The sequence below is a fragment of the Canis aureus genome, chromosome 16 (assembly GCF_053574225.1).
Source record: "Canis aureus isolate CA01 chromosome 16, VMU_Caureus_v.1.0, whole genome shotgun sequence".
NCBI classification, from domain to species: domain Eukaryota; kingdom Metazoa; phylum Chordata; class Mammalia; order Carnivora; family Canidae; genus Canis; species Canis aureus.
Genome location: NC_135626.1, coordinates 47,822,534 through 47,841,044, shown reverse-complemented (window position 1 = coordinate 47,841,044; position 18,511 = coordinate 47,822,534). Strand labels below are relative to the sequence as shown.

General features: G+C 36.8%; 1 protein-coding gene across 14 annotated transcripts in view; it reads right to left on the bottom strand.

Annotated features, from left to right (window-relative positions):
- The window catches only part of BPTF (bromodomain PHD finger transcription factor), a 152,867-nt gene that overhangs the window by 46,779 nt on the left and 87,577 nt on the right, over positions 1-18,511 (bottom strand). For all 14 annotated transcript variants that reach the window (XM_077853740.1, XM_077853739.1, XM_077853743.1 and 11 more), the window contains 6 exons: positions 13,691-13,820; positions 12,613-12,751; positions 9,454-9,633; positions 6,075-8,370; positions 1,695-1,819; positions 562-690 (listed from right to left, as the gene is read on the bottom strand). In XM_077853740.1, coding sequence (XP_077709866.1) covers positions 562-690; positions 1,695-1,819; positions 6,075-8,370; positions 9,454-9,633; positions 12,613-12,751; positions 13,691-13,820 — 2,999 coding nt within the window. The remainder of the gene's footprint in view (positions 1-561; positions 691-1,694; positions 1,820-6,074; positions 8,371-9,453; positions 9,634-12,612; positions 12,752-13,690; positions 13,821-18,511) is intronic.

The window sequence follows — 18,511 nt, the reverse complement described above, 5'->3', positions numbered from 1 at the left end:
GTCTCTGCCTCTCTCTCTCTCTCTCTCTCTCTCTCTCTCTCTCTCTCTCTCTCGGTTTCTCATGAATAAATAAATAAAATAATTAAAAAAAAAGAATTAGGAAATGATTATAATCAAATTTTAATTTTTTAAAAAGATTTTATTTATTTATTCATGAAAGACACAGAGCGAGAGAGAGGCAGAGACACAGGCAGAGGGAGAAGCAGGATCCATGCAGGGAGCCTGATGCGGGACTCGATCCTGGGTCTCCAGGATCACACTCCAGGCTGCAGGCGGCGCTAAACTGCTGCGCCACCGGGGCAGCCCTCAAATTTTAATTTTTTAAAAATATTTTATTTATTTATTCGTGAGAGACAGAGAGAGAGAGAGAGAGAGAGAAACAGGCTCCATGCAGGGAACCTGATGCGGAACTCGATCCCGGGACTCCAGGATCACGCTCTGGGCCGAAGGCAGGAGCTAAATAAACCACTGAGCCACCCAGGCATCCCCTCAAATTTTAATCAGTAAAAGACATGGCTAACAGGTCAATAACAAAAAAATAGAATTCTTTCTATTTCTTACCTTTTGGTGCTTCTGGAACTCCAATGGGGCAAATGATTTTCCGGATACAATATTCAGATCGAATGCCATAAGGACCAACATCTCGCCTCTTAATTATCTCTGTTGTTGTGATTTCAGTTTCAGATGTTTCTATGGTGATTTAATCCACACAGTATTAATAAGTACCTAAAATATTCAGAGACTAAAAAGGTACAACATCTGGTGCTTTAAAAAGGAGACATATGTGGAATAAACTTTTAAAAACATTTGATTAATTAATAATTTCAGGACCATTGCTGGAGTGCAAGAATACTGAGTTTCTTCCTCACTGAAAATTTCTAAACTGAGCAAAACACTGTTTGGGGGCAGCTTAATTTCTGGTGGCAAAACAGTCAAAATAATAAAAGAAGAGAGATGCAGCAAGCATAGGGTTCAGTTTAACTGATCTATACCATACAATAATAAAGATTTTATTTATTTATTCACAAAAGACACGGAGAGAGGCTCTCGAGACACAGGTAGAGGGAGAAGTAGACTCCCTGCAGGGAGCCTGATGTGGGATTCAATCTCAGGACCCTGGGATCACTACCTGAGCCAAAGGCAGATGCTCAACCACTGAACTACCCAGGTTACCCTCCCCTTTTTTGGTAAAGATTCATTTATTTTGGGTGGGGGGTTGGGGGAGGCAAAAGTGAGAGACAGAAAGAGAAAGAGAGAGAATGAAAATGCATGTGCAAGGGAGTGAGCGTGCAGGGGTGTGGGGAGAGAATCTCAAGTAGACTCTGCACTGAGCACGGAGCCCTGATGTGGGGCTCAATTGCGTGACCCTGAGATCATGCCCTTTTGACCAGTAAGTCAAAATCAAGTCAGACACTCAACCAACTGAGCCACTCAGGTGCTCCAATGAAGATCTTTTAAAAATTCAGACTCGAAAAAAAAAAAAAAAATTCAGACTTGTTCACATATAAGTGACTCACCTTATAATTTGAGCCCCCCTCAACCCCCAGGATTTTATAACATGTGCTGCCTAACTTTAGCAAAGCTGTATTAGCAAAGCTATATTTTTAAAACACAAGCATTATATTTTAATAAATAACAGAAATATTTAGTGAACTATTCTTTTCAACTTAAACTAGCAAATAAAAAACCCTTACCTGTCCGTGTAGTCCCTCCTCCTGGAGGAGCCTTGGCTGCCATGTCATCCCATCTCAGGCTTGCCCACAGTAACCGTAACATAAGGCTCACTCCAGCTAAGGACTTTACAGTCTGAAGTCTATACCTGAATGAAAAACCCAAGAAAAACTACATATGTATTGTGTACATATGTGTGTACACACACACACACACACACACACACGCATTCTATTATTAGACTGAAGACCTATTTCTTGCTTCCATTATTATTTTAATAATTATAATACGATTCTGTAAGCACTTTGACTATTATACATCCCTTAATAACTTAACTTTTTCCCCTAGGCATAACATGCATTTAACAACTTAAAAAAGGGTTTGTAGTCACTTCAAATGCCACATAAATTTATAAAATGAGCATGTTTCATTTTAATACTGACGTGGCAAGAATTAATGTTAATTTTATACATTTAGCCTAATTCCAAGATATATGTTAGAGAAATTATGAAAGATAATAGAGATATAATTGTGTTACTAAAGATGATAAAAGAATTTTGAGAAAAAGGATAAAATCTTAACTGACTGACTTAGCTAAAACAAATTGTTTAAATTTTCTCAAAATGCAAAACAAAAAAAGACCCCCCTGCAAATCCAACAAGACCTTTCCAAATGGACAGAAATTTTGCATCCAAATGGTGGCTCTGTAAAACATGAACTATTGGATGATGAATACCTGCTATTATTAATGAACACTTTTAACCACATTAATATAGTTTTAGAATTTTACAATACAATGAGTAACAAAAAGGACAATACTCTATCAGTTACTGATCAGGAGACAAAGGAATCTCTTTGTTCAGTTTTTTCCTAAGCATTAGGTGTAAAATTATTGAACATTTTAGATATTCTTTTAAAAATAATATTAAAGATACATCTCAAATTTACAACTTAATGAATATTATGTCCCAAGACAGAACCAACTATAAAACAATGTAAAGAAACCCTAGGGTAAAAAAAAAAAAAAAAAAAGAAACCCTAGGGTATCAATTCTCTATTAGTGTCATCTTTGTATAATTAAACACTGTTGACATTTCCACGTACTTAAATAAACACACTTGTTTACATATACAGAAAATCTATAAAACTAAAATAATTTCCTCCCCTAACAGAGGTAGAAGGTAAACCTTAAGACAATTTGTATTTGAGAGGCAATGCTTTCTATTCTGAACATTAAGCTGGGAAAATAAACAATGTGAGAAAGGGAATGCTCCAGCCAGAAAATTGCAGCTGCTTTTCAAATCCCCATCTCCACCTGTGACACCAAGATTTCCTTTGTCGTGCTGTCGCCCTGTGAATCCTCTGACCTGGAGTACAGTTCTTAAATGGGAGGGTCAATGTTATCTAGTGCAGGGATGTCCCAGGAAGGGGGAAAGTATGTGTCATGTTCAGACCACACCCCATAGAAATGCCTAGGGAACTCTGAATGCCAAATGGATATGTATTTTGGAAGAGAAATGTTTCTCATTCTCTCCCTTCCTCAGATCACTCACTACAGCCGAACAGCAACTTCAATGCATCTTTGTTTTGCAATGGAAACACCACCAAGTGGGGAATACACCAAAAGCCTATTTGTTCATGTATTCATTCAAAAAATACTTGAGTGCCTTCTATATGTGTCAGACTAACTGAAAGGAGCTGGAGGCAGGGAAATGAATTATAATCTGCTCTTATATCCTCAGGAGCTGTCAGAGAAGCATGAGGAGCACATGACTTGGCTCTGGGATGGGGATCAGAGCTTTGCTAGAGTCTCAGAGGACAAAGATTGTGGGAATAGCCAGGGGCACACACATGTTCAGAAGGAAAGTGTACAACAGTACACACCTCTTCCCAGAAACCACATCTGGTATGCTCTGACTGCAGGGCAGGGATGTGGAAGCGCAGCAAGAGACGAAGCTGCCATGAGAGAGGAGGGCAGAGGCAGAGTGTGCAGCACCAAATGGAAGGATAAAAGAAGAGCGTTAAAGGCAATCTGCATTAAGGCCTCTGAGACTTATCCAGAATAGGATGAGTTATAAAGGGAAATACTTCTCAGAGACATGGTGCACAGGTGACAGACGCTCTCCTCCTCCCAGGCCTGCAGTTGTAGTTCACACTTTGAAGGCTTGCTCTGCTCCGTCAGAACATTCACAGGATAGATTTGGCTTTTAGGAGGATTATGTGGCCAGCACTGTGAGACAACTACTGGTTCAAAGTGATAATGAAACACAGAATCAGGGCCCAGGAAAAAGGAAGTAAGGGAATGGACAGTGTGGAGGAAAAGAGAGGCCTAATGGATTGACAAGACAAGTTTCACTTTTCACTACTGCTCAGCCTTAACATTAAATTAATAAATATCAAACATGCACCTCCTGGCATTCTTAGCTTCTACTCTAAGCATCAGACAGATTTTTTTATTTTCAAGTGTGAATATAAAAATGCATTTCACATGCATGGTTTTTATAGCAATACACTTTTAAAAAATGCATTCTAAATCAAGAATACTTTACATTATTTACCCATGCCCCTGTTAGATACAAGGGATTATGTTTCCCTCAACTTCAGCAGATTAAGACGTTAGCACGTATTTGACAGCAATATCTGTTTAAAATGTACAGGAAGGTATCTCCTTCCATTAAAAAATGAGAAATTAACTAAACAGATACCAACTGTGCCCACAGTGCATATTAAAACATAACAATTCAAGGCTCCTGAAACCCAGCCGTGCAGAAAAGGGCCCTGGGCAACACTTGATCGGAACTGGTTCAGAGAAAAGTGCTTCCCAGTTGAGCCTACCTTCCACTTCAGAAAAGGAAAGCGCAGAAAGGTTGGCCTCCACCACTGCCAGGTCATTTTAGTTAAAGTATTTGTACATAGTAACTTTTCCAGTGGGAAAGAAGTTACCTGCAGGACAGTCAAGGATACACTTTGGGACCGCTCTCAATGAAGAAAGCAGAAAAGTGCAGAGTAATCCTATAAATCCATGAACTGTAATGAAGAGTTCCTTGATTCCCTGCAGGATTCTGCAAATCCTTCATTGCAGGCCCTGCAGAGAAATTGTACTTTTCAGCTGTCTCTATTGAATGTGTAATGGAGTGATATTTTAATTCAAATCAAAAAATGAGTTATAAAAACCTTGGTCAAACCAATTGTGACTGGTCATATTAATAAGTTAACTCCTTTAGAGAGAGTACTCATTTACACTTTGTTTTGTTTTGTTTTATAATACTGGCTAATTATAATATAAAAGAAATAAAAAAAAGGCATGGTTTTAACTTAAAAAAAAAAAAAAAAAACTGGAACCATAGTAAAGACACACAGAAACGAAGCTTAAAGTGAAATGGAATCTGTTCAGTCACTTGAAGTAACTGCAGCTTCCTATCAAAATCTAGCAGCCATCAAGACTGTTCCTGACTCACAAGCATGCCCCACAGAACTCTTATGTTTTCAGTGTTTATGTTCCTCCATCCTTTCGAGTTGTGAGGGTGAAAAGATAAAAAGACAAGGACATGAAAAAGGACAAAGCAAGGACAGATATGTGAAATGTGATATAGCAGAATACAGTACTGGACTGGGGATTTAGGAAAACTGGGCACTATTCCTAACTCTGTCCCTCTGTGGCCAGAGGTAACTTATTACACATCTATAAAAGATAAGAATTTCTAAGATCCTTTCCCAAAATGAAACTACATGATCTTACAACTGCCAACACTATGTACTTATGACTCATCCCCAAAGCTTAATGCCCAGAAAATTTTAAATTAAGACTATTTCTGGGTTTTAAAAAATCTCTAAGGAATCTCAGAGACCTCTCCTCACATAAATAACAGAGAACTCCAAAACAAATGTTTATCATGCAAATAAATTATTTTAGGAAGATTTCCACATTATGATGAACTCGGTGTGATTCACAGGCATGTTTCCTATGTCTTATGTTTCTATGAATTACCTAATAGAAATAAAATACAAACATTCCAGAAAGTGGACTATCCAAGTCTCTTATTCTCATTCCCAAGGCAAACACATGGCAATAACTCAGAAAGTTAAACCACAAAACCAACTATATTTGACATGTTTCTTCTGTCTTGAGGAAAGTAAAACTCAATTTCATTTTAAAGATTTAGATCTTTTCAAGTCTCTTAACATTTTCCCCTAAAGTTTTACCCTAAGTAAACTTGAGTACCTCCCAGCCAGCCAAATTCAAGATTCTCTGTTATCTTATTTCCATTACTAACCTGGCTTATTAAATTTCTGCTTCCCTGTCTCTTATTATCTCATTTTTTTTCTGTAAAAAATGAGATATGCTTACTCAAAAATGCTTTTAAGACTTTCTCCCTTCCCCAAATACATTTTAAAGTACATACCTCCAAGTGATACCAAAGGTTGGTCTAGGAGAAGGATAAGGCCATATGTCCAAGGCAGGTTTTGCATTGTAATTAAAATAAGGGACTTCTCGGATTCCTCCTTTCCTGGCCAACTTTTTTAAGTCATCATTAGGTAAAACAAATATGCTCTTCTTGCTGCTCTTGGTGACAAACTTTCTATACGATGGCAGAGCTGTACCTGAACGAGTCTTCTTGGGTCTTGAAAATTTCATGAGTTTCACTTTATCTCTTGTGGAATACTCTTTGCTCACGGTCATAGATGTCACTAGAGTGCCCCCTGCAGTGGTCAGCGAATCTGTCACTGTTGTGGTGACCACAGTTTTGCTCTGCTCCTTCACAGAGATGATGTCCACACTGCTGCCTGTGGAGGGTGTGGATAGCTTTGTGACTGTTGTAGTGGTGGTTGTGACAGTGGACTTGGCACAATTTTCTGTGGAAGAGACCACAGTCTGCTTATCCCCTTTTGCTACTTTGATTACAGTTTTTGATTCTGTGGCCACCGTGGATGTCATGGTGGTGACTTCTGTGATAACTGTTTTTCTCTTAGACTCTCCGTTGATATTTTCATCTCTGTTGGTGGGCAGACCATTTTCATCAACGAAATCATTACTGAGGTTAGATTCCTCTCCAGAAGTAATAGGTGAGGGAGTAACTTTCTTAACTTCTGAGGTTTCAATTTCCATATCTTCTACCTGATTTGTTGAACTGTTTTCTGGACAAGACAGTGGAGGCATGGTCTCAGACTCTTTGGTTGATGGCAGGGTGTCTAGGCCATCTTGGTAGTCGCATGCAGCATCTGAAGATCTCAGTAAACGTGATTTTGTTTCCAAGTTGTTTTTTTCATTAAAATCTTCCATGATGACATCGCCATTCATGAATGGCTTTACAGCAGATTCTTTAACAGTCAATGACTTAATATCATTTTCAGGAATTATTTTATTTATATTATTAAGCTTTGATTCAAGATCACCACTTGCTACTTTACTCGCAGAGATTTCTTTCAAGGATTCCCCTTTTAAATATGTTTTGGGTTTATTATCTTTTCCATTTATTTGATAAGTACTTGCTTTCTGTCCTTTCTTTTCAGACTCTCTATTTTCATTATTCTTTCTGTCAGTGCTACTTTTTAGATTGATTTGATCAATACATTTATTAACTGATCTCTCCTCTAATTTCTGTTCTTGACTTGGCTTCCTACCATTTGCTTCAGTTACCTTACCCTGTGGTCTCTTATAGTTGCTAGTGGACTTATCTGGAACAAACTCACGTTTCAATGGTTCCAAGCCTTCAATACCTTGTTCTTGAGTTACAAATTGCTCAGAAAGACTTTCATTGCTATTCTGAACAATCATATCTTCTTCACTGCTGTCCTGAATAGACATAGTATCAGAACTATTTTCCAAAGTGCTGTTATATTCAGAGATACATCCTAGTTTTCCTTCAAAGTCTACTGCTTTTGACAGAGATGGGAGATCTCTATCATCAGTACTTTTAGGTACTGATGGAAGTGAAGGGCTCTGGGAAGGAGAAACAATGGTGTCATTATCCTCCTGTATGAGTGTTTTTTTGTTCTTATAGATCAAAGTACCAATTCCATCTGCACTGGCTAGTTTGGAGTCATCAATGAGAAAGTCACTTCCTCTTGTTTTAACCTTATTAAGTTCCTGGCCTTGACTGGTAGGTTGAGAGAGACTCTCATTTATGTCATTTCCAACAGAATTCTGTTTCTGACAGTTTGTCTCTGGGCTCTGAATGGAGATGTCATCTAACATTTGCTCTTTTGGATAAAGTCTGTTTGTTGTATGATCAGGATCATTGATTCTAAGAATTGAGGAATCGCTTTGTGAACATCCTCGAATCACATCTTCAGTTTTACCATTACTTGTGTTAGGGCTTTGTTCTTGTCTAAGCGAGTCACTTTGACACCCTTCTTTTGCTTTTGTTATTACTGATGATTCAGAAAGGCTTTTCAAAGAACTTGTACACGTCTTCCCTATACCCTTAATTCCACCCTCCAACTTCATTTTCTCAAGGCGCTGTTTTTCTTCCAGTGTAAACTGTTTAACTCTCCTTTCAAGAAGTCCATCTAGTTTGGATGATTTAATTTTCTTTTTATAACTAGTCCTTAGATGGAAGCCCTCACTGACATTGACCACATCTACTTGAGAACCTTCCTGACAGTTTATATGCGGCTCTGTTTTCACATCATCATCTATCTCCATTGGTTCTTCCTTAAAGGGTTTCTCATTGTCAGAATCTAAAATTTCTTGTACATCTGTGAAACAAACACATTTATGTAAGTGCTAACTTTTAGTCTCAAATGTGGAATTCACAATATTTTTATTTTAAAAACCACCAATGTTTATTTTCATTTCACTCACGGGGCTTCAGTGTAAATATACATATTTGAAAGCTCCTGATACATGATTAAGATAGGTCAATGGACAGGGCTAAACTTTATAAAAGGTTAAAAAACAGACATTTTGTAAATATTTAAATACTCTGATTCTTAGTATCTGAAGTTGGAATGTTAAATGAAAAATTACTTAGCATGTGACAGTTACCCCATACTCCAGTACCTTCATGGAAAATTTTATGTAAGATATTTCATAGTCATAAAATATCTTAAGGCTTATACATTATCTAGCTTACTTAGTTTTTAAAGAATGACTTTTCACAAAAGACAGTATAAGTTCCTCAGAAGGCTGGACACAGAGTTATTAGCTCATGACCTAGGATTCCACTACTAGGTCTTTACCCAAGAGGGATGAAAACGTATGTCTACATAAGAACCTGTACAAGGATGTCCTTATCAGTATTCATAATAGCCAAAAAGTAGAAACAACCCAAAAGTCCATCAATTGATGAATGGATAAACAAAATGTGGCACGTCCATACAATGGACTATTATTCAGAACTAAAAAGGAATGATAAAATGTTGACATATGCTATAACATGGGTGAATCTTGAAAACATTACACCAAGTCACAAAAGACCATGTATTATGTGATTCCATTCATACAGAATATCCAAAATAGGGCCAATCCATAGAGACAGTAAGTAGACTAGTAGGCTGGGGGGATTTAGGGAGGATTAGAAACTGGGTACTAAGGAGTATGAAGTTTATTTTTGGGGTGGTGAAAATGTTCTAAAATGGACTGTGGTGACAGCTGAACAGCTCTGTGAAATACTAAAAACCACTGTACATTCTAAATGGGTTAGTTATATAGTAAATGAGCTGTGATTCAATAAAGCTGCTATTAAAGAAACATAAAGGCAGTACCTCTCCTGCTGTGCGAACCAGATCCATTACAATCTTATCACCCCCAGGCTGCCCTCCACACCGGACTCTCCTTACCTTGGTCCTTCTTCTCAGTAATCTTGGAAACGTCCATTTCACTTTGGTCTGCCCCTTTTGCAGCATCTGAATCTTTTACCTCGCCTTTCTCAGAATCAGGCTCTGTTTTTATTTTTTTTGGACTCCGTGGACTTTTTCGTCTATCTGATTCATCCATATTTTCATCCACATTATTTTTGGCTAAAAAGAATTGAGTGTGTGTATATATATATAATTATAGGTATTCTGAACATTAGCAATCTGCTTTAACAAATCTAGTTCAGTGGAAATTATATTTCTAGCAATCTATACTGTTTTCTATTAAAAAAATATAAAACCTGAAGATAGTATATACTTTCCTAACATGCTCAACTGACCTAAAGCATAAGAGGAATGAGCACATTTTAGATGTACTTCAGGATCTTTCATATATGACACTATTTCAGCTGCTCAATGACTCCACAAAGTCTACATCAGTGTTTCTAATATACTTTATATTAAAGAACCATATTAGGAAAATAAATACTTAAGTATTTTTCACCCAGAGTCCATGGATAGACTTCAAGGCTATCTAAGAGCCAGTGAAATTAATTACAAAGGTTTGTTTGTATACTTTTTTTTTTCTGGGTAGGGAATCACTGTATTTATCATAGATTAAAAGAGACTTCAGAGAAATAACCAAATGCAATGTTTGGCCTTGTCTGGACCTGATTTACTACCAACATTAAAAGGGCATCTCTGGCACAACTGGGGTAACTAGAATAGTAACTGAGAATCTCAAGATGGACATGTTAAATATTGTTAGTGCGTTGAATGGTAATGGCATAATTTATGGAATAACCACTCCAATCAGAGATATATGCTGAACTGGTAGATAACATAATTTCTGGAATTTGCTCTAAATACATAGGGGGGGAAAAAAACTCCAGAAAAAAAGTAGATTATTACAACTAATAGGAGAATGACAGAAAGATGATGCTTTTTTACTTTCGTGTAGTTTCAAATTTTCCGTAAGGTAAAAAAAAAAAAAAAATCAAGCCCATGATACAGAACTATTGTCCAGGTGAATTTTCTTGGGCCTTACAGGCATTTTCTACCTTTTATTATTCTCTTCACTTGATCCCAAATATTCCAAGGACTTAGCAATGTGTACCTACTTATTTAAACAAATGACTCCTTCCAGAAAGATCTAGCTGAGGGAAGGGAAAAGAGTGCAAAAAACTTGGTATCTGTCAAGACAGTAGGATACTGGGGAGAGAAGAAACGAATCATAGAAAACAGTGATAGGATGTGTCTGGACCCCACAAGTAACAAAAGGACAAAAAGTAAACTGATACTCTCCTTATTCAATGCTTCTTTAGTTATTTCAGAACAACTGGGCAATATTTTTTCAATGATTTCAAGTTTCTCAAAAAGAGCTTTATATAATAGTAGTTCCACCTAAAAGTTTTAAGAACCCAGATGCTTAAAATAGACAATTATAAAATACTTGGGATGTCTTCTCCATTAAAGATCTTCTAGACATAAAGACAATTAATATCCTTTGTTAATCTTGCACATCAGTACCTTTATTGACACTTGTAAACTAATAAGCTAAGGCATTCAGTCTGAGTTAGAATGGAGGTTAGAAATAAGTGACGCAGTCAAACAAGCTGAACACTCTAGTCTTCTGATGCTAAGTCAAGGTTCCCTGAAACGCATTTGTTTTCTCCAGCACATCTGTGCCTCTGTCATATGATCAGATTAGGTTAACCATTATTATAGGGACCAATAGTTCTGAGATTATAAACTGGTGGTTACTAATACTAATGCCTTCACTGTAATTCTTATTCTATACTAACACATGCATTGCTACCACTGGAGAGGAAAAGGGCTCAAAAGATGTTGTAAGACCAACTTGGTACCTGACTGGATAAAGGCCCAGAATTTGGACAATAGAAACAGTATGCTAAGGAAAGTGGATATGAGATAAATCTGCAAAAACCTAAATATTTTGCTTATTGATAATCTGGATTTTATTACACAAGACAAAATAAGTCAGATATAATTAAACAAAAGCTCTCTATAATTCTATGTGCTATGTGGGTAGCTGGAGCAACAAAATGGCAATAAAAAATGTTAATCTTTTAGAATTTATTATAGTGGACATTTGGCTTGAATATAATCAGATCACAATAATAAAATTTAATATTGAATAGTTCTAGTTGGCAAATAGAACAATTCACTGAGCATCTATTATGTGCAAGACATTCCTAGTCCCTATAAATTCCAGTGACAGTTATGAAATAATAAGTATTTTTCCATTAAAAAGGTAATCCAAAATGATAACTTTATCACATCAATAATTTCAAATATCTCAACCAGTCCAGGATTCAGCAGAACCATTCACGAAGAAGCCAAATTAGTTAGCTAGGTATGTACACAGTACTCACTATAGCGTAGACTTCATAGGAAAGAACACATCACACCATACGTTAGCAAATTACACTGCACAGTGAGCAGAACTGCTTTTGAAAATAACCAGGTAACAAAAAAGTGATGGCAATGTAGAGTGCAAAAAAGGACAGTGGGAGCGAGGAGACAGATTCCAGAGTTCTATCTGTGTGAACTGTACATAACTTCACATCTTCATGAAATAATCTACTCATGGAATGTGAGTTTCAAAACAGATGGTGTCTTAATAGGGCAGTTCCCCTCTAGAATTCTGTGACTCTAAATATATTAGTTGTTAGCGAGTAGCACAAATGGAGTTAATATCTCCCTCATTTATGTGGAAGTGTTTACAGAAGTCTCTATCACCTCCTTTCTGGTTTTGTAATGTGCTACAACATCAAGATTACCAGATAGGTGGTTCCTTAGGAAGTCAAGTAATACTGAATTTAAGATTTTAGAAAAACAATTAGGTGCTGAGGCCTTTTTTCTTTTTCTTTTTTTTAGGAAGTTCTATTCTATCATCTTTCTTTAATTGAAATCCTAGTTATAAATATCCTGAAAAAAAAAGTAATTTAAAGTATTTGAGCTTCTTATTAATAAATAAGCTACATTGGTAGTTTTGCATGTTCTATTAAAAATTCCAGAAAAATACTTTTATCCAAAAATATGGTCAATGCACTACAAATTTATAAGAAATAGTACAAAATCAGAAATTATGATATAGAAAAAATAACTTCAATTACTTACTTCCTTCTAATGATTTTCTGTAATTCACATTAGTATTGCCTGGCAACTTAGGAACAAACCTATAAACATGAGTTTTACTAATCCAGCTCCAACCACCATATCCTGTTACTCTGTATTCCTCTCCTTTTTGTTTCCAAACCTGGTATAAATGAAAACATTCTGATTAAACAAGAATGAGAATGCTTATAAAGCACATGTGGTTTTATACATTTTTACCAAACAAGAAAAATAGGCAAATAAGTTTACCAGTCAATTTTATTTTCAAGAGGAATCAAAGATTTATGAAAAACTGAACACAGCTGACCCTTGAACATGGGGGTTTGTTGACTCCTCCCCACGTAGTCAAAAATCCATGTGTAACTTTTAATTCCCTCCAAATTTAACTCCCAATAGCCTACTGTTGGCCAAAGTCTTACCAATAACATAAACAGTCGATTAACACAGATTTTGTATGCTATACATATTTATATATTGCATTCTTTACAATAGAGGAGGCTAGCGAGAAGAAAATGTTATTAAGAAAATCATAAGGAAGCAGGTGCTTGGGTGGTACAGTCAGTTAAGCATCTGACTCTTAGTTCCTGTTCAGGTCATGATCTCAGGGTCGTGAGATTGAGCCCCACTGTTGGGCTCCATGCTGAGAGAAGAGTCTGCTTAAGACTCTCTCAGCCCCTCCACCCCCATCCTTCTCTAAAATAAATAAATCTTTAAACAAAAGAAAAAGAAAATCATAAGGAAGGAAAATACAGTACTGTCCTATATTGGAAAAAATCTATGTGTAAGTAGACCCATGCAGTTCAAACCCGTGTTTTTCCAAGGTGAACTATCCCCTTTTCTAATACAAAAAATGTAACACAATTTTACAGTTTTCTAATAATTTCAACAAATTAGTCTAACAGCTCACCTATATTCTAGTAAGATAAACCTATGCTTACAAAATTGCCAGAAAGATTTACTTTGTTCTAACTACATTAAAGAAAAAATTATGTCAAAGTAAAACAAAATTTAAGTATTCAAAGTTGGAGAACACAAGTCTCAGAAATGGTTAACACTATTTTAAAAGACTAATAAGAATTACCTGATGTTTAACTGGAAATGTATATTTTACCCATGTAGCTTGTTGCATTGTTTCTTCCTCTTCTTGTTTTTTCTCTTTTTTCTTGACTTTCTCCTTCTCTTCTCTTTCAATTGATGTCATCCTGTGTAACCTAAAAATATATGAATGGAAAGACAGAACTGCATTTAACTTTGAAAAATAAAGAAGATAATAATACAGTACTGAAAATCAGGAGGACAGAATCAAAGGCTGGTTAGCTATAATCCCACGACCCAGACAACCCCAATCAAAAAATAACTAGATGTACAATTCTATAACAGGAAAAATCAAACAGTAGAAAAAAGCAAAAACATGCCATCCTTCCTCTATGTGTCCTTTTAAGAAATACATTCCCTTATGGCTTATTCCTAAAACTATCTATACACCAACATCCTATTTACACAAAACAGATACTACATTACAATCACAACTACATAGCATGTATTCAATGAATTACTACACTAGAAGATCTTTCCATACCGGAAGATACAGATCTTTTTTAAATAGTTAATGTACCCCACTGCACGGACATACTATAATTTACTTAACCAGTTCCCTATTAAACAGTACATTATTTCCTTCTCGCCAAAAAGACCAAGAAATCCAAAATCTTTTATTTTAACCATATTTCTAATTCTATCTAGCATTGGGGGTTTTAAAGTCATTACAGGGTCCACTAAATGTAGAATTCAGGCTTTCTACATCCATAGAGAAAAGGACCCATGAGGCTCCCACTCCTGGGTGAGGGGAAGGGCTACGAAAGAAGGACCCACACTGATTAGCACCAGTTATTAAACACAGGGCACAGGCTACACTCTTTTTCAGGATGTAAAATGTATCATTGCACCCAGCAGTAAGGAGACAGGCAGGCCTGTGGTGGGGCTCTACATTAAGATGATTAGACTGAAAAATTAAAAATTAAAAATTAAAAAAAAAAAGATGATTAGACTGGATTTTTGTGAATGGGAGTATTTGCCATAAACAAGGACACTGATCAAAACCTATGAAGAGAGGAGTCTAAGAGCTGTAGTGTTAAAAAATTGCTCTATCACACCCTACCCAGATGTAGCCAATCTTGCATGTAAAGCCATGTGGAAAAAAAAAAAAAAAAAAAAAAAGAGAGATCTTTTGTCAACTTAGGGGAGGAGGTGGTTCTGGAAAGATGTGAAAAGGGATTTAATTCTTTTTATCTCTATCCTCCCACTAAAAACTCCCTATTTATCTCCACTTTGAAGAAAGCTTTGTGTCCTATGATATAGACCCTAGAATCCAGTCTTGCCCAGGCTGAGAGCTCAATGCCTATTAGCTGCACAACCACTACTATAGAAAACATTCTTCATTCTCTCACAATTGACGGGAGGAGGGGAAAAGGAGCAGATTCTCACCGAGGATGAACTTATTCAAGTATCATCAACTGGCTACTACTCTTGGGACCAAGGGAGTGGGGCATGCTCTGTAGGCACAGCGTGGTGGATAACCTGATACCTTCAACCCACTACACTGAGCCAGGATCAAGTAGTATTTTTCAACAGAGCTTTTGTGGGCTAAGTTTTAAAAGTATCCAAAAGTTCAGGTCTGACACAGCAACTGAGCAATCTTTGCTGACAATGGCCAGGAACGGAGCCCTGTGCAGGGAGGCCACCGGGGCAGAACACAACTGGGCTGAGAGCTCAGTCTGTGCTCTTGGTGTTCACATGGGAAACAAACATTGTCACCACCAAGTACAAGGGCTTCACTTTGCTGAGGATATCAGGCCAGTGAGGTAGTACTATAGTTAATCTATGATGTTAGCTACTCCAGAGAAAGTTCTATTGTTTTCACTGCCACCAAGACAATCTTTATGTTTTGAAAGCAAAAAAGGTGAGTTCTGAAGGAATGCAATTCCATTTGGATAGGCAGAAACCTTGGCTACTGCTGGCAGCCTAGATGCCCCAGGAAGGAAACCCCATGGTGCTGGTATTGTGCAGCTTCCAGCTGCCACTCCATACTGGCAGGCACATTGGGTGGCAGGTATTTCTTCCACACCTCCATGGTTCAACGGAGAATGTGACCAGGAGTAGGCACCAAGCCTCAGCTCCACTCCCAATCTCCATGGTGCCCAGGGTCTTGTACTTGTTTTGCTGTTACAAAGCTATAAGAAAAAATGCTTTGTGTCTTTCTTAGTAAACTTGTAGAGTACCCCCAGTACTCCCAGGGGTGGGGTAGCTAAGTCCAGAAGTTCTTGCACTGACAAGTAAAATGCTGACAAGTAAAGCCATAAAGCTCTTCAGAATTGTACTTCATGCCGCCATCAATTATAAAGCCACCCTTTCCCACACCTTCACTCAAGTTAGTACCAAACTTCTCAATTATTAGCCCAACTGAGAGATAAAAAATTATATCCTAGAGTTTTGATCGACATTTCTTTAATTACAAGAAAAGTAAACATTTTTATGTCCACTGGCCTTTCATATTTATTTTTCTGCAAAATGCCTGTTCAAATCCTTCGTCTTGTTTGTACTGGACTATTAGTCCTTTTCATTTATAAAAGATCTTTGTCAATTAAGGTAACTTCCCATTTGTGTTGCAAATATTTTTCCTCAGTCTGTCATCTGTCTTTTGAGTTTGATTATAATATTATTTTTCTACTCAGAATTTTAAATACATATATCCACTTTTTTCCTCTATGGCATCTGGGTTTTACATCTGTTTAAAAAGAAAGTATCACAACAAAAACATAAATTAATCCATAGTTTCTTATTGAAGTTTTTTAGTTTTTGTTTTTTAAAAAAATCTTCATTGATCTGAATGTTTTTGCTGAGGCAGGGATCTAGATGGTATTTTCTCCAGACATGTCCTCTTTCTTTCTCTTACATACAAAGCTGTCATTGGTAGATGCTCATATGTGCTTAGGTCTATTTCTGGATTCTTTGTTCTATCCCACTACCTTAAATCTTATTTTCTATTGTAGCTTCAAAAATGTTCTAATATTGTTTCCCTTTTTTCTCATACCTACTTCCCATTTCTTGCAATTAATTTTTCTAGCTGAAATATTAATATCATTTTGATCAAGCCTGTCTGCCCCACAAGGAGGGAAAATTCTATTAATAATGCAAATAAGTATTAATTTTGATAGATTAAATTAATATAATTAACATAATGCACGGTTTTAGAAAATGTAGTATACATATTTAAACTATCTTTATTTCTTCATTTTCTGAGTATCCTTTCTATCTTTAGTAAAGCTTTAATGATTTCTTTACATGATCCTAAATGTTTCCTTGGTAAATTTATTCCTAGTTGTTTGAGAGTTTTTTGTTGTTATTGGGATCTTTTCTTTCACTACAATTTTTAAAAATATGTAAGATGTAACTGGGTTAGGAAAGAGAACTTTGTGGCAATAACCAAATACATCGGAATCTAGTGTGTCCCATTCCCAGTCATCATCCTGACTTTGGGGTTATTGTCCCCTTACTTTTCTTTATAGTTCTATCACTCATGTATATCCCAAACAGTATAAAGTCTGGCTTTTTTTTTTTTTTTTTTTTTTAAGATTGTATTTATTTGAGAGAGAGGACAGCAGGGGGAGTGGTAGAGAAAGAAGCAGGCTCCCCACTGAGCAGGGAGCCGATGTGGGACTTAATCCCAAAACGCTGGGATCATGACCTGGGCTGAAGGCAGCTTTCCCAGCTGAGCCACCCAAGTGCCCCAAAGTCTGGCTTTTGAAAACTCGGTAGCAAGACTAAAACTAGCTGCATGAACAAAGACCAACACTGTTACTATTAAAAAAAGGTTCCCAGGAAAAAATAAACTTGTCCCTGGGTCTGAAATGTGAGGGTGAGGGTCTGAGTGAGGCCTGGAAGACACTGGGCTCACCATACTCAAGGTTATCTGGCAGGATGTGTGAAAGGTACAGGTACACTGCACAGATATGATCAAAAGTGGACTGCTATGGACTTCCTACTTCTGTGCCTTTTGATGATTCTGTGGTGTGACTCATGAAAATTCTGTTTCCCCCACTGACTCGGGATATGGCCCTCTTAGGCAGGTTACCATTTGTCCACCTGTATTATTGCTTCCATGGCCTTACTGGTGCTGTATTCTCTGTTTGTTTCCCTTTTCTCTGTGGGTTTATGCTTTAAAAAATCCCCTTGCCATAGTTTTCATGGAGTTAAGCAGGGAACAAATAAATGTATTTATACAATTTGTTATTTTAACCCAGAACTCCCACAGTATTTTCTATGTAGTTACTGTTACACAAAATGTATTGTTCAGGGGACACCTGGGTGGCTCAGTTAGTTAAAGCATCTGATTGCGCCTCAGCAGGGAATCTGCTTGTTCCTCTCTTTCTGCCCCTCTCCTCACTCAGGCACGCACAGTGTTCTCTCCCTCATTTATTTATTGACTTATTTAGTCAATAAAATCTTTATTAAGTTTTCAGATGGTTTCTGATGGTTTTTCAATTTTCTTGGGGTTTCTAAATATCTAATCAGATCAACTGCATATAATAATTATGCCTTTATCTGCCAACATGTACATACATACACAAGCACACACACACATATGTATGTAGATTTTATTTCTCTTGACAAACTGCATTAGCTAATACTTTTAAGAAAAGTTAAAAGATAGCAGTGATAGGGGGCATTTTCATTTTCTTCAAACCTAAATGTTAATGGGAATGCATCAAGAAAGCATGACAGTTTGGTTTGGAATACATCTTTTTGGGGGGAGGTGGACAGCAGGGGTGGACAAAAAATGACTATTCTCTATTCCTATTTAAGCTTTTTTTAAACCAAGAATTAATGACCTTATATCTTCTTA